This window comes from Parasteatoda tepidariorum, chromosome 6 (assembly GCF_043381705.1).
Source record: "Parasteatoda tepidariorum isolate YZ-2023 chromosome 6, CAS_Ptep_4.0, whole genome shotgun sequence".
Taxonomy (NCBI): Eukaryota; Metazoa; Arthropoda; class Arachnida; order Araneae; family Theridiidae; genus Parasteatoda; species Parasteatoda tepidariorum.
The window spans coordinates 78,712,152-78,738,746 of record NC_092209.1 but is presented as its reverse complement, the minus strand read 5'-3'; the positions used below and the strand labels follow the sequence as shown (position 1 = coordinate 78,738,746).

General features: G+C 29.4%; 2 protein-coding genes across 2 annotated transcripts; one reads left to right on the top strand and one right to left on the bottom strand.

Annotated features, from left to right (window-relative positions):
* The first annotated feature begins 7,106 nt into the window (after nucleotides 1-7,106).
* LOC107436593 (heat shock protein 70 B2) lies at nucleotides 7,107-9,658 on the top strand. Its single transcript, XM_016048359.4, has one exon. The coding sequence runs from the start codon at nucleotides 7,393-7,395 to the stop codon at nucleotides 9,328-9,330; it is 1,938 nt and encodes a 645-aa protein (XP_015903845.1). The 5' UTR covers nucleotides 7,107-7,392; the 3' UTR covers nucleotides 9,331-9,658.
* A 2,726-nt stretch (nucleotides 9,659-12,384) lies between these two features.
* Nucleotides 12,385-26,505, bottom strand: LOC107436592 (Nop56 ribonucleoprotein). The gene is made up of 9 exons (XM_016048358.4): nucleotides 26,371-26,505; nucleotides 22,801-23,005; nucleotides 20,850-21,207; nucleotides 18,670-18,854; nucleotides 17,028-17,429; nucleotides 16,111-16,232; nucleotides 15,886-16,023; nucleotides 14,204-14,269; nucleotides 12,385-12,707 (listed from the first exon to the last, which is right to left on the bottom strand). The coding sequence occupies exons 1-9, from the start codon at nucleotides 26,371-26,373 to the stop codon at nucleotides 12,492-12,494; spliced, it is 1,695 nt and encodes a 564-aa protein (XP_015903844.2). The 5' UTR covers nucleotides 26,374-26,505; the 3' UTR covers nucleotides 12,385-12,491.
* Between the last annotated feature and the right edge of the window lie 90 nt (nucleotides 26,506-26,595).

Genomic DNA, 26,595 nt, shown 5'->3' with positions numbered 1-26,595 from the left:
CATAAAAACAATAAAGCTGTATACTATCACCTGATAATTAAGATTTTACATAGAATCTTTTAGTGCGTCTAATAATTTGGCTAGGGACTGCAAAATGTATTGATTATCAACATTTTTTTAATAATATTCCATGGTTCAAGGTAATAATATGACACGAAAAATCATTCAAGATTGGCATAAATTTATGTGATTATGAAGAAAAAAATCAATTGAATAAGTTAATTTCAAAATACATAAAAAATAAACTATAAATTACATTAAATGAAAATTGTAAGAGTTAAGTATAAATCCAACATTAAATTGTAACCTGATGAATAACAGCATAAAAGACAATACACCAGCAAGTGAAATATTAAAAATTTTGAGTTAGTAAAATTTTGCATGAGAGCAAATTATACACATGTCATTACACATCATAATTTCACAGCTATTCAGGTTAACCACTTTTCATAATTCAGTTAAACCACTGTTTTTACTATTATTCAGTTAAACCACTTTTCAGTTAATCCAACATATGTAAATCCAAGAGCATTTACTTCAGAATTTCAATAATTGTAGTAAAACTTCGTTCTACAGTTTGATGGGTAACAGTCCGAAATTGTACAGGAACAGTCATACAGAAAAATACTGAATTTAAAGTTAGATGTATAAAAAAAAATGGAAATATCATCAATGAAATAAACCAGCCATAAAAGTACTCAAATAAAAATAAAAATCAGTAGCTTTGTGCTGCAAAACCTACAAAGTGAATAATACACAAATAACTGCACAAATTCCCAAAATAGAATTTCTACACCTTTTAATTTTATAGAATTTCTTCTACTATTTAATTTTATTTAATAGAATTTCTATAGAATAGATAGAATTAATAAATAGAATTTCTTCTACTTTTAATTTTATTATTAATACAAAAGTATTTATAATTTTTGTATTACAAAAAAAAATTTTTTTTGGTAAGCCAAAATAAAAATTTTTAGAATACTTTAAATTTATAAAATTTAGGTTGATCGCCCGAGCAAACAATTTTTATCAAAGAATGCATGGTCGAAAACAGAACCCAAAACCATTAGAGGGAGTCAAAAGTCATGTTCTTATATGAGGCAAAAACACACAAAGAACGATGAAGTTAAGTTATAAAAGCAAATTTAATGGCATGTGATTACAATAAGCGTTCAAAACAGTGGCTGGAAGCGGCTAAGCACGCAGTACAACGGCGAAGAAAAGATTTTCGAACATTCTGAAACACACCAGGCATATCGCGAACTTCCCCTGCAGCGGCCGAAAGCTTGAAGACAAGTTCTTCTGCAGATTCAATGGGAGTCTTATACATAAGAGCCTTCAACTGCAAACAGAAAGAAATCGAGACATGAAAGATCTGGCGAGCGCGGTGGCCAAGCTAAAGGACAACCAAGCTCTTCCCATAACATGCAAATAATTACTCGCAGCAAGGTAATTCGCAACAGGATTGGAGCTATCTCGTTTGCATAAAACAACTTTCCAAATGCGCCAGCTCCTTTACGTTTTGTTTTCGACAATGCATTCTTTGATAAAATGTTTGCTTCGGTGTGTACTATCACTTCCTAAAATTTTGCCTATTTTTTTGCCCATCTTTAANGGTGTTCATACTACACTATTAAAAAAAGAACGCACAAAATAATGTTAAAAACATGTGAATCAGTTTTTATAAAAAGTTACTTACACGAGTTTTAGAAACTCTTATCAGTAGCAAACTAAAAATAAACAACCGGCAGCAATTCTGAAATCATGCAAATGGCCCATAAATTATTCAAAGCCCTGCTTAAGAGTTCCAAGAACGTTGACTAAATAAATGACTGAGGATAATGCATCATTTGAAGGCAAGACAGAAAAAAAATTAATTTCTTTTCTTGCTGTCAGTATCATTGCTTTGAATAGTTACTATGCGATCCAAGAGATGAAACTGCTTTAATGTGTGTTGAATCTATTCATTGAAATTTGAGTTTAACGAATATTAAAGAAGTTGAAGTTGCAATGATTGTTTATCATTGCAAACAAAAACAAGAAAAAGTGAAGTACAGATTATTAGCATATAGTTTGTCTAAAGTAAGAACACCCCTAGCCATTCGTCTGGACCCTTTAGCGGTGACTATGGTAACGAGGTATAATTATTTAAAGTAGGGGTGTGGGGTCATTGTTTAGTACAGGTTTTGGCTCGAGGCGAGAGAAAGAGAATCTCTTTTTTTCAGTCTACTGTGTAAGCCCTACAGTGAAGAGAAGCTACCCTCCCTGTAATGTGCTATTCTTGTTTCCATAGCAGCAGACTCCCTCAGACTTTGTAGCAGGGAGAGTTCTTACCGTAGACAAACTATACATATCTTTAGAATTTCTTTTTTGTTTGTTTTTGGTTTTTAACTTTTGATTTAAGTGAAAATTAAAGTGTAATATTTCAATCTTGGAGGGGGTGTAGTGATTAGCTCGCCGCTAGAGGGCGAGTTGATCAAGCACCTAATAAAATAATTAAGGTAAAAGGAATAAATGAAGAGGGACCGGCGCGTTAGGCTGGGTTTTCTTTTATTAGGGTTTATTTCCTGATATTAATACATTTTGACCGTTAGGTTGGGGGCTCTTTCATTTTGCCAATTGTTTTTAAATGTTAATTAACAAGTATTTTTTTGCTTTTCTTGGATTTGTTTCAAACTAAGTAGTAGCCCGCGATGGCTCAGGGGATAGAGCGTTCGCCTTGCAATGAGGTGAACCGGGTTCGAATCCCGGCGGTGGCTGGTCGATACGAATCCGCCTCCGGTTTGCACCGACCACAGCGCTGCCGTGGAATATCCTCAGTGGTAGACGGATCATAGGTTAGAGTCACTTTCCCGTCAAGCTGACCGTGGGAAGTTCTCGTGGTCTTCCTCTCCATGTAACGCAAATGCGGGTTACTTTCATCAACAACAAAAAAAAGTCCTCCACGAAGGCAAATTTCTCCCAATACTTGATCCAGGAGCTCCCTAGTCTTCTGGATTGGGTTCAAAATTACAAGGCTACTGCGTTGAACATTAGCAGTCGTAAATCCAAAAAGTGGATCTGCTGTTCAACGACGGTTGTAGGAAGAAAAAAAAAAAACGGTAGGACTCGTCTTATTTTTGATGTTTTTAATCCTGCTTTCTCAGCAATAATTCGTCATATTTTTGTTTTTTCCTCTCTTCAATATTAATTTGCCACCCCTAATTCAAGGAACCTAACTAAAACTATATATTAAGGGAGATTTTTAAGGAACGCATAATAACACAACCTGTGCGTTAATAATATAACACTAATGGTGATTTAACGAGCAAAGATATCATAATAGTAGATAAGTATACACACACATAAATGTTTTATCAAATCCGATGGAAATTAAACAAGTTATCAAGCCAGCTATTCCGAAAAACGATGTTAGATAAGGTCATTTTTATATCTGTATCGCTATAGGAAAAATGCATATTCCACGTAAATTGTAAAGAATGGAAAAATGAGTAGGAAAATTAAATCGTTTTTGAAATAAAACTTTTTTTGGGTCAGAATGTTCACCTTTTTTTTGTCTCAAATATTTTATTTGAACTTATTTTCAATAGTTTCAATTTGAAAATATTGCATTGAAAAATATGGTGCTTCTTTACAGCTTATTTTAATGTACTCTGACGATCTAATGTCCCACAGTGGACTAATCGTAAAGACACGGTTCCCAGTAGAACTTCGAAATCAAGCATCACCGACAGCGGGCAGAAAGCGAGTGGACGAAGCCTGCGTAGGGACCGAGGGTGTGTGGTATCGGTTCTCGTAACACTGTTTAACCGTAAAGTGCTCGACTTCGTCTGAATACCGAAGCGGGAAAGCCATCCCTCTTCAGAAGATCACAATTGTGATGGCATGTCTTAGCATCATCATCAGGGATGCATCTCAAACCGTCGCCAATAGCCCATTGTGCAGCTCAAGTGCGGCGTTAATAAAATACTCAGGGCTCGATAAACAGCCCGTCCGCCCGTCCTCGGCGGTCAAAAATTTCCCGCAGACAACAAATTTCTAGAATCCGACGTCCGCGCGGACGGCCATTTTCCCGTTAATGTTCGTGATACATTTCCAATTTTTGTTATCTTACAAGAGTCTAGCGCCTCACTTCTATGATGTTTTCTCTGTCTGGGAGTGCCGCGGTTGAAAGAGGCTTTTTAGCAATGAACTTACAATAATTACAATGAATTACATTACGTACTGGTCTTAAACAAGAAGCGTTTAGCTCAGTTATGAACATCTACCTAAATGGAAAACCCCTTTCAGATTTCTGTTCAGAAACCTCTGTAAATCATTGGCTTGATTGTGGAACTGGCAAACGTCATATTTGATTCATTTCAAAAACGCAGTACCCTCGGATAAATTGACATTCCAGATAACTTGACTTTTGTCATTTAAATTATTTCACAAAGGAAATACTAGGTTACTATTAGTAACCTATGCGTATTACTGCATAATGTAATCCTAGTATTTGTAATCCTAGTAACTATTAATTCATTGTGCAATTTATGTAAATGTTTGCAAAAAATAAGAGAAATTATATTTTTATTTATTTAGAAGCGACGGGTTAGTTTCAAAGGAGGACGGGTACATTGTTGGACAAGCCGTCCTCGGGGACGGGTAAAATTTCTGGGTTTTTTCGAGCCCTATAAAATACCTATCTTCCTAGCTAACGATCTAATGAGTTTATAAATCAATACATAGTAAAAGGTGCAAAAGAAAAGAAAAATAAACTTTTTTCTTATAATTACACTAGTTAATTTTCTCTCATATTTTTTTAACTTACCGATATACTTCGTTAATTTTCTCCCATATTTTTTTTAAACTTAACGATATGCTTCGTAAATAAGAGTTTCGTTGGTAAAATGCGCTAATATTTTAAAAAATTTAAGAAATAAAAGCTAGATTGCAAGGAAATTAAATAAAAAATCAATCAATAAATTAAATAATAAAATTTCTTATTTATCACCTGTTCGTCAACTTACAGCAGTGTTTCCCAAAGTGTGGTACGCTTACCCCCAGGGGTACGGGAACAGTTTAGTGGGGGTACTCGTTCTTATGCGAAATATCTTGCAACAAACGAAAATTTCAAAAAAAAAAATATTTAAAAACAGAGCTAGCCATGAAAATTTACCATTACGTATTTTTCTATAAGTTATTTTTTGCAGAGTTAACAGTTAATAATTAGTGGTGTCAACAGTCAGTTGTGATTTTTAACTTTTGTGAATTTTTTTATAGCAAAAAAACATTCATTTTTTTTTATTAGTGGTACACAGCGTTACGAAAAATTTAGAAAGGGTACACAAAAGTAATAAGTTTGGGAAACACTGACTTACAGGAAGAAATTCTTGAATGTCGATGAGGAATATTAATATTCAACATTCAGAGCCGGTTTATACCCTTCGTAGGCCCTAGGCACAGAGCCGGATTATACCTTTCGTAGGCCCTAGGCATAGCCGTTTTTGGGCCCTCCCCTCCTTCCCCACTCCTCCCCTCTTTTCAAAATATATGCTGAAATTTTCTTGCATATTTTTTTTTTTACACTTTTATTAATATGGATTTTAATTTACGAATTTGTTTATCGAACTTTATCTGCAATACCGACTAGTGTAATGCATAAAGTAAGAGAAAAAAGAAAGGTACTCCTAACTTTAAAGAGAAAAAAAAATGGTAGAAATATAACATTTAAAAGAATAAAAAATTTACAAGTTTAGACAAGAAAAACAAGTTTAAAAAATACAAAATTCTCATATTTATTTTTTAAAAATAATTACAATTCCTAAATTAACTTATATAAACAAAACCAATGATTAAATAACGCAATATATTTCTTACCTAATTAAACGGGGGGAAACAATAAAATAAAAGGAAAACTTATTGATCTAAATCAAAACACTTGAAAATTATCGAAACGATAGTTAAAAAAGGCACTAGCATGAATATTAAAACCCGGAACAAGGCAAGTATCAACGGAATTTAAAAAAAAAAAAAACTAATGATAAAATTTATGAATAAAAAGAATTTATTGAGTGCGAAATTTATCGTNCAGTTGTGATTTTTAACTTTTGTGAATTTTTTTATAGCAAAAATACATTCATTTTTTTTATTAGTGGTACACAGCGTTACGAAAAATTTAGAAAGGGTACACAAAAGTCATAAGTTTGGGAAACACTGACTTACTGGAAGAAATTCTTGAATGTCGATGAGGAATATTAATATTCAACATTCATTATTCGACAACAACATTTGTTATTTCAACATTCTTTTCTAAGCAAAATTATTTTCGCCGATGCTCTTATGTTATTAATAAATCAGTCAGCTTTTTTGCAGCATGCTATAAATAAACTGTTATTAGTAAATACTATTTTTTTCATGACTATTTATGTTTCGCTTTCTTTTTTGGTATTTTAATAACTATATAATTTGCATTATACTTTTATTTTTTAAGATTATAAAACTTATATCAAGTTTTAAAATTAATATTTGATATAAACATCAAAACAAAATGTTCCCTTTTTTTTACATTACGTTTATAAAAATTTTATTTTAAATTGGACAATCATTTCAATTATCATTTAAAAATCATCGTTTATATAAAATTTGTAGTTTTTTCCTTTATATTAGATGGATTGCATATGAATAAAAATGGATTTAATTTTCTCCTACATTTTTCATTTATATTTTAAAAACCCAAAACCTAAACAAAGTTACGAAGCTTGCATTTACTATCACATAAAAAATAAATACCAATATGAACTATTAAGACTTAAAACAAATTGCCTGTTTTTTTTTCTAGCTTTTTTAATAAATATTCTTCCATTTTTTTAAACAACACATTAGAAATTTTCTTTTAAATTTATTGAAAAATGATTTAAATATCGCTGTGAAAAATCGAACTTAGTATTATAATATTCTAGAAGAAAGAAAACGCAGACTGAGATGGTCGAAAAACGGGATTGTAGAGTTTTCTGAACTTTTCGTCATCTTTCTCGAATCTATGACGATGTAATATGACGTCAACAAAAGATATTTCTAGCATTTACTCGCAAGGAAAGAGCATTCTCGAATGTTCTAATATAGATGGCAGCACTAGACTATTTCTCGCGTTTTCTAGTATGTTCGAAGCAGACTATATATATGAAACCGAAACCGCACAGCAGCATGAATCCTGAAAGAGGTAAACAAAGTGTTTTGTTGATTCGAAAATTGCTCGCTGCTTTTACGTTGTGCATTGCATTGTGAAGTTAATCTATTTATATTGAATCTGAAGAGTTATACGAAGAATTTTTCTTCTTCTACGAGACTGTTTATTCTTGAGTAATAGCTTATAATTTAGTGTTTTGCATTCGATTTGGACATTTTGAGAAGATGCCTTGTAGTAAAGCACCTGCAATTGGTATTGATTTGGGAACCACCTATTCCTGTGTGGGAGTTTTTCAGCATGGAAATGTTGAAATCATCGCAAATGATCAAGGAAATCGTACAACTCCCAGTTATGTTGCTTTCACTGAAACTGAAAGACTGATCGGTGATGGTGCAAAAGCTCAAGTGGCAATGAATCCTGAAAACACCATCTTCGATGCTAAGAGACTTGTTGGAAGAAATTTTGATGATCCTAAAATTCAACAGGACATGAAGCACTGGCCTTTCAAAGTGGTCAACGAATCTGGTAAGCCGAAAATAAGTGCTGAGGTTAAAGGTGAGCGGAAATTATTTAATCCAGAAGAAATTAGTGCTATGGTATTGACCAAGATGAAAGAAACCGCAGAGATGTATCTTGGTCAAAAAGTGACTGATGCTGTTATCACAGTGCCAGCTTATTTCAACGATTCCCAGAGACAAGCAACAAAAGATGCTGGAAGAATTGCTGGACTGAATGTGTTGAGAATAATTAATGAACCAACAGCTGCTGCCTTAGCATATGGATTAGATAAGAACTTGCGTGGCGAGAAAAATATCCTGATCTTTGACTTAGGAGGTGGCACATTTGATGTTTCAATTCTAACAATTGACGAAGGTTCGCTTTTTGAAGTAAGATCAACAGCTGGAGATACTCATCTTGGGGGAGAGGACTTTGACAATAGACTGGTTAACCACTTTGTGGAAGAGTTTAAGCGCAAGCATCGAAAAGATGTGCGAAATAATTCAAGAGCTTTGAGAAGATTAAGAACAGCCTGTGAAAGAGCAAAAAGAACTCTGTCAAGTAGTTCTGAAGCTAGCATTGAAATTGATGCCCTGTTTGAGGGAATTGACTTTTATTCTAAAATTTCCAGAGCCAGATTCGAGGAACTTTGCATGGACTTATTCCGATTGACCCTAGAACCAGTAGAAAGAGCCCTAAAAGATGCCAAACTAGACAAAGGTTCCATCCACGATGTCGTCCTTGTTGGAGGTTCTACTCGCATCCCTAAAATCCAAAAGATGTTGAGGGATTTCTTCAATGGAAAAGATCTTTGCATGTCTATTAATCCTGATGAAGCAGTGGCCTATGGTGCTGCAGTTCAAGCGGCTATTTTAACTGGCAGCAATGACGAAAAAATCAGGGATGTTTTGCTGGTGGATGTAGCACCTCTATCTCTTGGTATCGAAACAGCAGGTGGAGTGATGACTAAGATCATCGAGAGAAACTCTCGTATTCCGTGCAAGACATCACAAGTATTTACAACTTATTCTGACAACCAACCTGGCGTTGATATCCAAGTTTATGAAGGAGAAAGAGCCATGACTAAAGACAATCATCTTCTTGGACGTTTCCAGCTTTCCGGTATTCCACCTGCACCAAGAGGTGTCCCACAGATCGAAGTAACTTTTGACATGGATGCCAATGGAATTCTGAATGTGTCCGCATTAGAGAAAAGCACAGGAAAGTCACAAAGCATCACGATCACTAACGACAAGGGAAGATTGTCCAAGGACGAGATTGAGAAGATGTTGAACGAAGCCAAACAATACGAAAAAGAAGATGCCGAGCAAAGGGAGAAAGTCGCATCCAGGAATGCCTTGGAAGGCTATGTGTATTCTGCGAAGCAGGCTGCTGACTCAGCTCCTGAAGACAAACTATCTTCTAGTGACAAAGCTAAAGTGAAGCAAACTTGTGACTCTGTAATTCAGTGGTTGGACAATAATACATTAGCTGATAAAGATGAACTTGAACATAAAATGAAAGAAATCCAATCTGAATTATCGCCTTTAATGACCAAATTACATCAAGGCGGTAAATCATGTTGTTCTGGAAATGGACCTTGTTGTTCAGGACAAAAATCGAATACTTCTAGCACTGGTCCCACAATTGAAGAAGTTGATTAGACTAATTTTTTGGTGAGTGTATTTAATATGATTTTGTTGACATGCATATTTATATTTACTAATTACATTAATACATTGTAAATATATACAACTCATTTCCAGTGCTAGAATTTTTAGCTTTGTATGAGGTTTTAATTTTCTTTTATTTCATTATTGCTATGTAATATTGTATATAATCTAGTCTTTTTGCACTATTTATTTAATTTATAAATACCATTATAAATTTCATGTGTTGGATTCTGAAAATGTGAAATATCATTATTTTTTGATGTTTTAATCAAGTGTTAAAAAAAATGTGATATTTTTAAATAAAATTATTTAATGTTTTTACATTGTGTCTTTATTTGAATTTTGTTCTTATTCAAGATTTATCCAAAAAATCTGAAAAATAACAAATTTAATGAAAAATATAAAAAAAATAATCGCACTTTGGTATAGTAGGTATGCAAGGCCAAGATTTAATAATCAATACAAATTTAAATTAAAAATTTATTTCAATTTTGTAGTTAATAAACTTATATTTTTTCAAAAGCTTAATGATTAAAATTTCCCATATATTTTGTAAATAATTGTTAGAAATTCTTGTATTTAATATTTCAAATAATCTCGCACAAATCAATTTTAGGTGCTTTATATCTCTGGTACAAAGTAATTTATGTGAGGCATAATAAAAATTATTAAGTATTACTATTTTTCTTAGAAAAAGTTTCCATAAAATGTGTTTAAAAAATACATTATAACAAAAAGCTCTTTATTTTAATCTTTTAAATGCTATATATATTTAAAAAATGCATAAAATTTTAAAATACATCTGCATATTAAAATTTGGTTCTAAAGCTTATTTATAACCTTGTTTTTATGTATGTATACAGGAATTGTATTAAACCTTTATTTTTGTTTGGAATTAATAACATGAAAATGTATTTAATCAATAAATATAATCCAAGTAATAAAATAGATATAATAATGTTATCAAAAATATCATTTGAATAAGAAAAATTAAAAAATTCATTGATTTGAATCAATGAATCTAGTAGAAGAGGGAAATATTCGAAACAATTTGATGAAAATAAACAGAATTTTGCTCTGTTTAGTGATAGGGTGCATCTTTTCAATCTAGAATTTGTTAGCTGTTACTTTCTAAAACTTAGCATGGGAGAAAATTATGCCACAAATTTAGTTTAAGGATTATAAAAACATTAACCTTCTTTGTTCAAATTGTTTATTAAGTCATTTTTGGATTTTATTAGTTTACCTTGAATGATACATAGTTTAAAAAGATCAAATATAAATTAGTTTGTTTTAAAACACTCTTATGACAATGGTAGTGGTATTGATAGTAAAAACTTTAAAAATTATGTGCATTATTTTTAAATTAAGCTGTGATTAGATTAGGTTTTTTTTGGAAACAATTGCATTATTTTTTCAAAATTTTCAACATTCTTAGTAAGAAGTGAATTTTTTTTTACTGCTGTATTTTAAAGGAAATGCAAGATATAGTCGGCATAGCTTCGGTTATAAATCTATACTCTTTTTAATCTAAATTATCCATCTTTTTATCTTAAATTAATAATTTTAATTATAAAAAAGATATCTTGAAAAAATTAAAATTAGAGTGGGTCAGAGTTTTTATGAACTATAACTTTAAATAAAAAATGCAATGCACTAAATAATTAATTATTCTAACATTACATTAGTACTTGGTAGGTAACAAATTAAAACATTTTTAAAGACAAATTAAAAATCTTAAAATTCTTTTGATGTTCAGAATGGTATACAGATTAAGTACAAGGCAAAAATGTAATGCCTTTTATATATATATATAAAGTAATTACTTAATATGCATAATTAAATAGAAAAATCTATCCAATTTCAAACATAGGTTTTTTTTTTAAAATATAAATAAATCAGCAAGTTATTTTATACAAGAAGATTTGTAAACTTGCTGATAAAGTAACATTATTTTATCATTATAAAAAACTTTAAAAAAAAAAAGGTGACATTTTATAATTTATTTTATCCTAAAGAATTATAGGGAGATGGGTATAATGCTATGTAGATTAATACACGAAAACAAGATAAAGCATAAGAATGTACTAACATGCATTTTTCATTTTAGTCTGTTTTTTGGTAGTTAATGATACATTACAATAAATTGGAATTGAGCATTTAAATGCATTAAGATAATTTTAAAAGCATTGCAAAATAAACATGCAGTAATTAAATTTTAGTGTACTGTTACATTTTATTTTAATTATTAAATTAAAATTATTAAAAATAAAAATGGATTTAAAGAATAATAATTATCCTGCTATGAACGGTACACAAATTTAAATAAGACTTTGTACACAGAATTATAAGTGTTTTGGGTAATCCCAATTTCATATTTAAGCTATTATATCTTAGAACAGTGGTTACTAACTGGCGACCCACGGGCCGCAAAGCCTTTTTTTGTGGCCCATGAACCATAATATTAGTTGTCATTTTTTGGTGGACAATTTTCCTAAAAAATCTATATGGGTTTAAAATACTTTTCTTTAAAATAAAACCTAATTTCATCGTTTCTGTGAAGTTTAACACACGAATAGTGCAAAAAAATTTATTACTCAAGTTTTGCATCCAAGAAAATATTCATTCAAATACAAATATAATTGTGTACGCTCTTTTTTTTTTCTTTGTATTTTGTGAATATAATTTAGCATGCGTGTATCAGAAATTTTCTTGAAAAATTCTCCAACTTTTTGAAACCACTCCTTTTTACGAAATTCTTTTCATTTGTAAATTTTGTAGCCAGAATATTTTAATATGCAATTAAATATCTTTCAAAAATCAACTTCTTATTTTAATTTGTAATTCAATACTTTTGTCTTGTACAACTTGATAAAAATCTGACAGTAATATTTAACGTTCCTTAAAACATAAAAGAGTTCTATATAAAATTTTGATAAAGTTGCGGCCCGCCATTTGACTGGTGTTTTTAATTACGGCCCCCGGCCTCATGCAAGTCGGAAAACCCCTGACTTAAGAATAATCAAATAAACAAGGAAACAGAAATAGAAAAAAAACTAAAATATGTTTATTTATGTCAACAACAGCTAATCCATTACATGTCATAAATGAGGAGTAAAATGCCTTAAGAAGAAAGTATAACAGCATTTTTACTAAGCTCCCAATTCTTTTTGTTTCTTCTTCTTTTTCTTCTTTGGTGTGATGTCATCATTCACTTCAGAAGTATTTAAACTTAAATCCATTTCTGGTTCTTCAATTGATTCTTCCATTAGTTTCCTCTTTTTTGCTTTCCTTTCAGCTTTTAATTCAGCCTTTGTTTTGCCGCCTACTCGAGCTACAAAGTCCTCTGAAGCTTCATGATTCGTCTCCTGTAACAATGAAAATGACTATTTTAACATATTTTAAATTGAAATATACATTCATAGAAAAAGTTTTTGCCCTATCTGAATTACATTTAATTATCTGGTTCTGACCAGATTTTAAAGGATTAATTCCGTCCTAATTGATAAGTTTATTCCGCATAACATAATGTAGGAAAGGACATATTGAGAGTAACCTGTAACTTTTAAATTGCAATATAGAGCTTTGTCAGGATGCTCATTTAAATCAAAATTCTCTGAAATTTCCAGAGTAAAATTAGAAAAATTTTCATATTTAAAATAAAATAATTTTGATAGTAATTTATTACCAATATGTTTAAATGTACTATAAGAATATCTAAATGCAGAAAAACCTAACCTTGTTTTAAACCTAAAATTATCATAATAATAAATAAACATTTTTCTATTGAAAATTTTAATTGTTAATTTCATTACATACTTTTAAATGATTAAAGTTGATTTTCAAATATGTTTATTATTCTAAGGTAGGGTTTAAATATGTTCAGGAAATAGATATTATTTAGAATTAAAAATAAATTATTTATTAAAAAGAGCACCAGTGACTAGAAAAATATAAGAGCCATTGGATAAATTCAAAAGTTCGAAACGGCACAATTAGGCAATTCTTTGCAAACAATAATATTTCAAAAATTTTAAGTTTCTTCCTGATTAGAATAAGTGGCTACTTTGTCATTTTGTAAAAAATGAACTTAATGTATAAGAAAGAAAAGATAGCAAACTTCATTCAAAACTTAAATATTAAAACCTCATTGCAAAACAGATTTACAAAAAGTATTAAAACTTATAGTTAAACAAATGAACAATTCTCATATACAAAATTATACTACAACAATAGAATAAGTTAACTAATTAAAAAAAAAAAAACACTCTTTTTCACTTTCCGTATAAATTCTGCAAGAAAATATTTTGAAAAGAAATATAGATTTAATTTCAATAGGCTGTAATATAATTATGCTATATATTCAAATAATTAGAATAAAACAATTAGAATTTAAAAAAACTGATTGAAATCAAATAAAAAAGATAAAAATTAACAACCCTGTTTTAAGTATTACATTAATAAATATTTCCTTGTTTGAAAATCAAGAGTAAATTCATTTTGATCATTCTGCCATAAGTTAATTATTATTATTTATACAAATTCATATTAAATTTTGTCTCATAGATTTACCCAATAAAGGATCATATAACTTTCTTTTATACTGTGAAATACTTCAAGTCAGAAACACTATATATTTGCCAGATAAATCTTGACACTTAAAAATAATAATAATGAAAAAGTTTTAACATTTTAGATAAACATAGAAAAAATGTATTCAGCTGCCAAATAATAAAACGTAAACAGTTTTTCTTATCAAATGACTGCCTTCATTAAGATTGACAAAAAATTATTACTGATAAGTTTCGTTGTAAAAATATGGGATGACCCTTAAAATACACACAATTCATAATGAACAACATACCGCAGATTCTTCTTCCATCTGCTTTCGCTTCTTTTTCTTCTTTTTTGTTGGAGATTCTGTTTCACCCTATAAAAGAAAAAAGTAAATTAATATATAAAATGACTAATTACAATTTAGTTAACACAAGAGAAAGTCTAAGTGTTATACTCTTATTCATTGCTTACCAGTTAAAATAAAATCATTTAGTACCTAACATTACGCTACTAATATATTTGAAGATCAGTAAAACAAAAGGTTAAAAAAAAATGAAAAGGAAAAAAAAATGCTTGTTCTGAATAAAGAAAAAGCTTCAATGAACTAAAATGTAGAAGATTAAAAATCAAAGTTTGAAAGTATTGTATACATTGCCTTAAATTTAAGCAGAAAATAAATGAAAGAATTCATACAATTGCAAAAATAATGATTACTCAAACAGCATAAAGTAATGTTATTATGTTAATGAGGATTCCTATGGAAGTTGACCACCTGCAGTGCATGGCTTTAGTGGTCAACTTAGGTGCTTAACTTAATGAAAGGGGATGAGTTTTCCTTCCTATTCTTTGTTTCGTGTTTCTCTTCTATAGATCAATGTTATTCTTATAAATATGTTATATATAAATATATTTTGTATATCAGTCACCAAACTAGATAAAATTAATTAAATTTTCTTTTGTGAATTTAAAATTGTATCAAGTAAATATTGCATACATCTTAAATGAGATTAATTACCAGAATGATTTACAATTTGTAACATGTACATAAAACAGACATACAATTGCAATTGTACAATTAGAGCATAAAATAAATTAGTTATTATTAATAATTTTTAAAAAATATCGGCACACAGAACATACATACTATTAGAATATTTAGAATTAAAAGTTTCAACATTTTAAGATTTACTACAGACTTTATCCTTACAGACCTAGTTGTCGCATAACTCTTTAATCCTCTGCAGATTATGTTTAAATATCAAACTAATATGAACACTAAATCACTTGAAATAAATAATAAAATTTTTATATAAGTTACAAACAATTATAAAAGAAATCGTCATTAAATATTAAGATACAAAAAATGTAAGCTTCAGGGCAATGGCTTTGATGTCTAACCAGAGGGGACATTGAACTGCAAAAGGCTAGTACTTTTCCCTGTATTTTATTAATTTAATGAATTTTTTGTACATAATAAAGAAACGTTCCTGAAAGAAAAAAAAATTCCTGGACAACATAAGGGGTTACAATAGCATTTAATAACTCTCCTAGAAAATTTGACTAATTTCAGTAGTCTACATTCAAGATAGGTGGTCAGGTTGCAAAAATTTTGCACTTTTTAATTACATATGATAAAATTTGGTTCTTGGTTTAAAAATAAAGGTCTATTTAAACAAGTGATCAACTTGTTCCACTAGAACTGTAAAATGCAAATTGAAACATTTAACAAGTTAATTATGAAATGAGAACACGGAGGATTATATTATGAAGGTCCCTTGTACATTTAGGTGTAGACAATAGGAGTTAAGTAAAGTATTGCAAATAATGATTTAAATTTTGTTTTTGGAACAAACGAAAAATTATGTCTCCTAATTGGGCCACCTAAACAAAGGAGAAATAGAACTTTCAGTAATCTCTAATAAAAATTACAATCCGAAATAATTGGTATTCCTGATGATATAATCTTGCAATTTTAATATTAAGCATTACCGTATCAACATGGTTGGCAACTGCTGCAGTTAAACCATTCATCAAAGCACTTTCATCAACATCTTGCAATAACTGCTTTTTAGCTTTCTTTATAGCTCTTTTCCTTTCCTTCAGTACCTGTTTCTCTTCAGCTTCTGCCTAAATAATTGAAAGATAATTTAGCAAACAAACAGAACACAACAAGTTTAAAATATCTAAGTTAAGGTATTTAATTATTATTATTACTTCTTCAAAAGCTTCAGCCATCAAATCTATATTCTTCGCTGGGATTTCACCAGTCTCAAAGAATTTCAACCTGTTTTCTACCTGATCTTTCATCTTCTCGCCGTAAATACTGGTGGGCACATCTGGTCAAAATAATAATGAGTTAGAACACACTTAGATTGAAAGTAATGAATAAATTGTAAAACATTGAATTTCCAAATTTTTTTTTTTTAAAAATACGTTTAACAGGGTGCATAGCCAAATTTTTCAAAACAAAAAAATAATAATAAATAAGCACCTTTTAAGCACTTTAAAAAATAAATATATAATTTGTCAGGCTTGGCAAGTTTTTGACAATTGACGGTTTTATCCAGATTTAACCACCATGTCAAAAAAAACTTCAGTTTTGCAGGCATAGTTTTGATAATTGTCAAAAATCATAAAATTTTGAATCATAAAACGAATGACGTTTTCCTACGCTAAGGACTGATGGTACGCGGAAATAGATTGGGGTTGAATTAATTGTGAAAACATTGAATCGAACAATATGAACAGTGTCTTTTTGCATAATATGTGGCAAAAATCAACAGGGTAAAGGGAAAATTCAGCACACCCAATGAAAAAAGCACCTTTAAGGGCTTTTAAAAAATGATAATCGAAAATAAGCACTTTTTAAAAACGCTACGAACCCTGTTTAAGCTATAATTTTTTTTTCTTCCTAAAAATATCTAACATGTAAAACATTTACACAAAACCACTTCACATAAAGTATATTTTAACCATAAAATTATTACATATTTTATCAATTTGAAAAAAGAAAAAAAAATGCAAAAGGTCCAGACAAATGGCTAGGGTAGTTTTTACTTTAGACAAACCATAGCAGAAACATTGCTGGCTTATTTTACCTTCTAAACAGAAATATACAGAAAACAAATTACCTCTAAAGCAGTCTATCCTGGATGCCACAGCACATTTATTAGCCAGATATCGAGAAATTCTGCCTTTATCTGCTTTAGCAGCTCTTCCAATAAACTTTGAATGGTACAACAAACCATATTTTGGAGTATTGCCTCGAGTTTTTAAGGCTCTAAATAAAGCCTTCTCTGCCCCTAAAATCTGAACTGTTGAAGCTGGAGCTTTGGCAAGGTTTGTTAAACTGCCTGAATGTGCAATGAGTCTGGCACCAACAACCTCTCCAATCAAGGCTGCTAAGTTGGGAGCAACATTATGCATTTTTTCTTTTAAATACTCCATTATTTCCTTTCTTTTCTCTGTCATAGACATTATCCTTTCCACAAAACTATAGACATTTTCAAGATCAGGACCTCCTACATCCATACCTGAAAGAGAAGGGAGACAATGCTTCAAATGGCAATTCAATTTTATAACTGCAACCCAATCTTTCTTCTTTTTTTTTTGCATCTAAGACACTTTCAGAATATATGTAAAGAGTAGGTACTACAATAGGGAACCGATTATCCGGAACGATCGGGACCATCGCTATTCCGGATAACTGATTTTTCCGGTTTTCTGAATNTCGCTACAAAAAGCTGTTTTTATTTATTGTTAAACCCAACTTAAAAAAATTAATATTTGGAAATAATTTTAAAAAGAAGAAAAAACAATGAAGTAATACACTAATGATTATTTCCAAAATGATGGTAAGGTAAACATCTTTCAAAAAAGAAAGAAAAATCCTAAAATCTTATGAGGGAAATTTTTTTTTTTAAAAAAAATGGCGGGAAAATTTATTAAATTTCGTTCCGGTTTTTTGGTTTTCTGATTTCCAGATAACGGGTTCTGTACTGTATTGTTTTTTCAAGAATTACATGTTTTTTTCTTCATAGCATTTTATTGAAAACTCAATAAAACTTTAATCAGGGTTATATAGGAGCCTAACTATATATTATATCGAGGGTTGGAGATCTCTATTATAATAAAGTTCAAACTTTAGAGTATTTCATTTTCAGCTGTTCAAGCATTACAGAAAATATAAGCTTAAAATAAAACAGGAAACAACCTAAAAAAAGCAAAATTTTTAACTAAAACATAATTAATTCTTAATTATCTGGTCATTGGTCTGGTCTCTTGGTGTTAAAATACCATTCATAATTCAATGTTTTGTCAACGTAGAAAATAAAGTATTGATACAAACTAATAAGGAAGTAACGGCAGGACAAAATCATACATGGCCAAAGCATTCTATATAATCTCGTATGGATAAAATACTAGTTAAAAATTCCCTTTTGACAGGAAATTTTCAAGCAAAGTTTTACCCAGATTGCAGCTTAACTGTGAAACAGAAAACTAACAGTTTACTCCATCTATAAATAAAGTAATAACTTTAAAACTGCTCCAAATTTTTCTTTAATGATTCAGAGTTCTAAAACAATATTACTTTTCAAAAACTACCAACAATAAATATCAAGAATAGAAGAGGAATTTTAATTAGGAAAAAATTAATACATAAGTAACATGAATTTTCTTTTTTTTTTACATAATTTTTTTTTTTTAAATCAATATTGTCAAAAACAAAGTAACAAATTCTTTTAAATGCGTTAATTAAAATTTAGCTCTTACCCATGGAGCACCTAGCCAAGATCATGATTTTTTCAACTTTAGCTCGATCACCAAGTACTTTTTCTAAATCATCCTCCAATCCCTCGATTTCTTTACGATTCTTTATTACATGAACACACTGGATAAACATAGCATTTTCTGGGACAACTTGCAGCAGCTCAGGAAAATGTAAACTATACCATTCACTAAAACAACACACATAGAAATATAAGCTATAATTAAAAGAACTGTAAATAAAACAAATGTCAAATTTACATTGAATTAGTTCAAAATACACTTCTGCTTTTTGTAGTAAAATATATCAAAGTTTGAGAAATTAATCTAATAACAGTAGAGAGCCAATTATCCAGGATGCCCGTGGGCCATTGCTATTTTGGATGTTCGAATTTCTGGTTTTCTAGATGGATCGGCTAAAAAGTGTCATTTTCTAATGTTTTATTCAACACAAATTACAAGGAAAAAGAGTAACACAACTATTAAAAAAAATGGTAGAAAATAACACTTAAAAGCATAAAAAAAATTAAGTTTAGACATAAAAAACAAGTTTAAAAATACAAAATTCACATAAAAATTTTTTGAAGATTAATTAAAATCACCAAATTAACTAATATGAAACTAAACCAATAATTAAAAAAACGCAATGTACAGTACAGAACCCGTTATCCGGAAATCAGAAAACCGGAACGAAATTCAATAAATTTTCCCACCATTTTTTTTAAAAAATATTTCTTTTCCCCCTAAGATTTTAGGATTTTTCGTTCTTTTTTTAAAGATGTTTACCTTACCATCATTTTGGAAATAATTATTAGTGTATTACTTTATCGTTTTTTCTTCTTTTTAAGACTATTTCCAAATTTTTTTTTTCAGTTGGGTTTAACAATAAAAAAACGGCTTTTCGTAGCGATTCAGAAAACCGGAAAAATCAGTTATCCGGAGTTGCTATGGTCCCGATCGTTCCGGATAATCGGTTCCCTACTGTACTTTATATCTAATTATAAGGAAAAAAGAAAGCAATAAAATAAAAGGAAAACTTATCAATCATATGTTACATAATTATTAAAAACCCCGACAGGGCAGGATATTATAAGTTTATTTGAATTTTAAAAAAACCACTTATCCTACAATTTATGAATTAAAAGAACTAATTTATTCAATATTCAAATTTATTGTGAACACTGACAAAAAAAAACTCAAAATGTCAGGGAATCAGAAATGTATCATCTTTAAAAAGAGAAATCTTCATAAAATAATCGTCTGCCATTAGTAATTAACTATTTTATGCTTAGATTAATAAACAATCTTCTCTTTTCATTTTTATATCAGATATATAGATCTTTATATAAGGATATCAGCATGCTGCTTCTTTATGTTTAATTGACGGCAGCTTATCAGAAAACCACAGATTATTTCTGACATATAGGAGAAAATAAAACATTTGTCTCTCCCCCCCCCTCACTAAAGATCTTCAAGATCACGAAAGAAATACTGAATAAATGGTTCGATAAGGTATTAGTTTTTCAGATTTCCTTCTTTTTAGCTGAACATAGCCAATATTGAAAACTTTCACATTTAGAAGTATGCCATATGCTAATGGGAAAATCTGAATATTTGCAAAATGCAGACATAATTTGTTATGCTTATTATGCAGTGAACCTTATAGGCACTTGCACAGCAACACAGACAACTGACAAAGTCTTCAGCCTATCTAAGTTATCATGTGTGAAATATAACTTAATTTTAAGGAGATATAAAAGCTAAATTACATAAAATAGCAAAATAATAAAAAATGAATGACACAAAAATAATTTTAATTTTTACATGCATTTGAATTAAGTCACATATTTAGAACTAATTTTAACAAAATGAAAAGAAAAAAAAAACATCAAACTGCCTAATTATTCTATTATATCACAGTTGCAACAATTTTTTTAAGAATTATTTTAACAATACTGAACAGTTTATAGAAATATATCATTTAATAATAAAAATTAATGCGTAAAAAGGTGCAGTGATATTACATATTTAACCTTTTAATAAAAATTTTTGGTTCTGTGAACATTAGTACATCCTTGAAGGACAAAAAGCCATTTCTCACCCATCAAATAATTTAAAAGTAAATAACTATTCAAACAATAATGAAATGCACATAAATATCTGAAATTAAGAACTCTAATACATACCGAACTCTCATAACAAATGTATTGATATCTTTATCAAGTTGGTCTAGCAAACTTATACTTTGAATTATCATGTTATCAATTCGGTTAACATTGAACTTCACTCGAGCTCTGGAGTAGTAATGACCAAGACCCAATTGGGACTTAGATGCAGCGCTTGCATCTTCAAACCCTTCAACCAAAGTATGAAAGTGGCGTCTCAATCCTCGAATGATCTCTTGAACAGCAGTATCTGCTGAAATATTGAATCCTAATTCGGAAATAGAAACAGCCAGCTTTGGATCTGCAACACCAACAATTGATTTCTTCTTTTTTGGCACTGACTCCTCCAGGAACTCTTTAAGTTCAGGGTGCAATATACCTTAAATATACAGGAGAATGTTAGGAAAGAAATTTAACAAGCAAAACCTCTTTAGTTCTAATTACAGAAAAAGAGCTTGATAACACAAACCTTGAAACATGAGGCCTTGTATTATATAAAACTTTGTATTTTATAGATAACGGACCCTTCACAAAATAATATATCTTTTAATCGGACATTTCACAAATTTGTTTATCTTCATTATTGTTTTGTTAATCGAATAAACCCTTCCCAGGAGAGGGGGGAGAAAGACGTTTAGAGAAAAACTAAGTTTAAATTCCAAATGTGGTATTCTAAGAAAATATTTCCACTTTAACAAACATCGTGTGCGCATTCTGATTAATATTAAATCATAATTTCTTTTGTAAATAAATAATTGATCAACTTATATTTATTCATAAAACTAATTAATAGATTATGTAAATAAAAATTAATTTCTGGCAATTTTTTAAATAAAATATTATAAATTTAAGAATTGTTTAAGTTTACTTAATGCATAACGAATTAAAAGTGATACATTACTAAGTTGTGTTATTTAAAATGTGTCAACTGAAATTATTAAAAATGTGTGATTGAATATTTTGTGTTGAGCATCATAGGCTAAATATCAAATATTTGTATGTTGCATCTCTAATTTAGTAGCAGCAATTGTTGAGCATAATCTTATATAATGTGTATCTATTTACAATTTAAAAACTTTTTGAAAAGGTTTTTAGCAATTTTTGCAATAATAGGACCCTGGTTGATAGAATGTGACTTAACACTTATTTTATATTCAAAAATTATGAATAGTTTTTTTACAATTTTACAAAAACAGGAACTTTTACAAAATGTCTGGACAGACCCCTGCTTTAACTTACTTATGAATAACAGCATGACTTGGATCAGGTCAATATTAATGCTATAAAATAATTTTTTTATAAAAATACTTAATAACACAAAAATATACACTGAAGTATTTTTAATATTTTCAGAAAAAATTAAATTATCCAGAGCACTAAATTTGTCAATTCCACGTCCCCCTGACCAAGAAATTTGTTGATTTTGGTATACTTTAAAAATTGTAAACTTAATGCCGCTAATACAGATAGCAATTTATAAAACTGCATTATATAGATCTTCTTTTGTATTTACAATTCTAATAATCAGGTCACATGTTCTTGGAAAATGCGCACTTTGATGGACCCTGAATATTATTCTGAACTAGGAATCAGGAATGAACCTAGATTTTCAGTGAAAAATCCTGTTTATACGAAATTGCAAAGAATCTAAGTATAATTTTGTGTATGCATAATTAAAAGCTACGTTCCTTTGGCCACTATCCCGTTTTTGTGATTTTGTAAAAACTGATTAAAAAAATAATATTTTACAATATAATATTTAAAAAAAATACAACTTAAAATATAATTTATGATGTGATTTTAAAATTCTGTCAATATGAAATGCCAAATATTATTCGTAAATCAAAAATTAAGGCATCAGTAAATCATCAAATACCTACATATATATACAAGTAACCAGTTGTAATTAAAAGTAATAAAATGACAATGTAATTCAGATAATTAATAGCAATTAACACCATGCTAAATTTACCTTCAGACATGCTATTCATGTTATCCAGAGCATGTCTTGTATTTTTGAAAGCTCTAAAATCTAATAATTCCACAATTTGCTTGAATTTTTCTAATTTAGCAACATTAGGTTCAACAACATCTTTAAATTCTTCAATATCTTCAAACTTCATGGACTTGAAGAGACCATATCCTGCAGCATGCTCAAACAAAACATAGAGACAAGGCTAGAAGAAAAGATATACAATTACCTTGAAACAGTGATGATATGAATAAAAATTTGTCATTAAAAACTTGTATGGATAAAAGTTATCCCTTATTTTGAATAGAGAAAAATACAAGAAACCAGAGCTCATTCTAGGCAGGGTAAACAGGGAGCAGCACCCTGCTGCCTCTGAAGTAAATTAGTGCCCTGATGTAATAGACTCCATACCCTTTTTGTCCTTTCTTTCCTCAACCCTTCTTTATTTTTTCCCCAAACTCTACAATGGATTTCTTAAACTTTTGTTATTTTCAACTCTTTTTATTTAATTTGTTATTGCTGTCAATACATAGATTTATATGGGAAAGGAAAAATACCCATCACACTCCCTTGTTGCACTTGTCTTTGAAAGTTTGCAGTTACTTCACTATCATAAAATCATAATTATTATTAATCATTTCAATTATTAAATCATAACTACAGATACCTAAAAACATAAATTTATTATTTTATTAATATATGCATGGATTTTAAATAAATTACTAAGCTAATTAGCTTATTAACTCGATATATGTTAATTTATTAATAAAAATTAGTAATTAAGAAGATTGCTTTGCTACTTTTAGAAAAGTAAAAAAATAAATAAATGACAATGCTTTTTAATAGAACGAGTAAAGCCCTATAGAAAGAAATTATTTCCTTTTTAGAATAATAATGCCATTTTTTAAAACTTTTGCACCCTGCCCTTTTTTCTGCCTAGAATGAGCACTGCAAGAAACGACTATATTAAATATTTTAATTATATTTAATCCTTAATTAGAAACTGGTAAAATCAAATGTGATTGATCCTGTGTCAATATCTTTGACAAATTTTGGCAACTTTCAGACTGTGGCTTGCATGAAACCAAAAAAATAAAAAGCATTGCAGAAAGGGCCCAACTCAAAAGGAATAACTTAGATCCGACTCCAGATACATCACAATATTTATCTAAAAAAACTTTTGGTGAAACTAAGTTTTTTGTGAAAAAGGAGAGATATCAGCATCCTGATCTGTGGCAGAATAATCAACAAGTCTTGGCAACTTATGGGCAGTGGCTGTGAGAAACTAAGAAGAAGAAAACATAAGAAACAAAGAAAGGGACCCCTTCAAAAGGTATAACTCCTAGCAGCCCCGGGCAAACATCTACACGTTTTTGTTTTGTTCTTTTTAAATAGCAAGTATATTAGGTACTTTGCGAATTTAGATGGTGCAACAGATCACCATGCGGAAATATCCCCGTAGAAAGTAGGGATGTAACGAATATTCGGCCTAGCCGAATATTGAAGTTATTCGGCCGAATAATGAAGTATATGTTATTATTAATTAATTAGATTTGTGAAAGCCTTATTTTTGGCATCAAGATAATTAAAATATTACAAAAAATACATCAAGTTGTTAAATTTTTTTTAAAATATAGAAAGTATAAAAAAGAAAATTTGTTAATATTTATTTCATTTTTAATTTAAAATTTGAAAATTATTTAATTACAAAATTAAAATTTCAAAAGCGAAACTTTTTAAAAAGTTCTTAATTTTCTGAGTTTTAAAAATTTTTCTGACAAAAAAGAAAGTTAAGAATACATTTAACAGTAGTAAGCAGGGTTGCAAAAAAACCAGGTTTTTGTAGAAAAACCCAACCCGGGTGGGTTTTATTGGGTGTTTCTGGGTTCTATTGGGCTTTTCTGGTTTTTTTTTTTTTTCAAAAGAGAGGGCAGGTATAAGTACCTTATTTTAAAAAAGCTTATTTTAATATTAATAATGAAGTTTAATTTTATAAATTGACTTCATATAAATAATTAATACAAATAAATTGATGTGAAAGTCTGGAAAAAGTTTCTTCTGACATCACGATGCAAAATGGTTATATGTACTCACATACATCACACATTTGAAACATATTTTAACACAGAATTTCTTTTTATTTATATTTTAATCCTTAAAAAATATTTGAGAAAATATATTTTTATTTGCATAGAAAGCGAATCAATGGCACTGACCAATCAATGGCCGTACAGTCAAATCTAGCCAGCAAGGTGACTCTCCAGTCTCCAACACAATAAGTTTCTTCACTAACAATTAGTTTCTTAGTTCACAATTAGTTTCTTCACGTTCTTTCACTTTTTTTAGGCTAAACTACATATATATTTCAATAGAATAACTCTTTAATATAACAGAGGATAAAAAAAAGAAATCAATCTTAGAAAAACCCAGTAAAACCCACTTTAGGGTGGGCTTTTCAGAGTGGGTTTTACCCAGTAAAACCCGGGCGGGTTTTATTGCGCAGGTGGATTTTTTGAAACCCTGGTAGTAAGTAATGAGTTATCTTAAATAAAGTAGCATATAAATTACAAGTATAACTAAAATATGCTATTATTAATTATTTAGATTTATAAAAGCCATATTGCCCTGTTATTGGCATCAAGATATTTAAATTATTACAAAAAATAAATCAAGTTGTTAAAATTTTTTTTAAATATACAAAGATTAAAGAAGCAATTTTGTTAATATTTATTTAATTTTTAATTTAAAATTTGAAAATTACTTTAATTTCAATCAAAAGAGAATTTTTTTTAAAAAGTAAGTATTCGGCCTAAAATTTGGCCGAATATTCGGTATTCGGCCCCATCACTATTCCTTACATCACTAGTAGAAAGGACTTAGAACCTACTTTTAAAACAGTCATATTACTTAAGTTAACATAACAAGTAAAGTTAATATTAATTAGTAACGAATTTATAATTTTTACCACTATGGTATACCTCTGGTGTATCTATGGTTATCTCTCTGGTATATATTTAATAATTTTTTTTATTTAACTAAATAGTGGTTTGAAAAAAGGTAGTCACAAACTTAACCCTTCAAGTTCGCATGATTCTGATAGGTCATTGGTTCACTGCACATCATGGAATGAATGCCTGTTAGATGTAAAAACTTCGCGACGATTTTGGTATAGGTATCTGTACCCTAATATCACAAACCATATATAATATATCTGTCTATTAAATTTTTGGTTTCAGTAAATTTGCATGCAATGGTAGTGAAATTTTGTCGAGAGGGAAAAAAACACAAACTTGGACCAACTTGTAAGATACAATTCATAAACACCTAAATTGCAAGAAAATACGAATTTGCTTATTGATTGAAAGTGAATGTAATTACTGGGTAGCAATTTCGCATTGCAGATAGAACGATCAGGATCGAAAAACCAAGAAATAATGAGAAACCGACATATGTGTTTTATGTAAGTATACATCATCTAAGATTTCACATTGAAGCAAAATTCATTGAATCTTAAAGTTATATATACATCATAAACAGCAATTAATACTAAGACAAATGATCATTACTTACCATGATTTCTTAAAAAATTTCTTTATTTAACTTGTATTATATAATTAATTACACAGTCGACAAAGCCTCCAACACATGCATGCTTTTATTAAAAACAAACATTTATAGGAGTTGAGTGGTTATAAACTGACAAACAGACTAATTTTGAATTAATTCAAAAAATAAAAAGCGACGAGTTATTTTTCAAATATTATTTCTCTATTCAGTTTTAGTGAAAGATTTTAA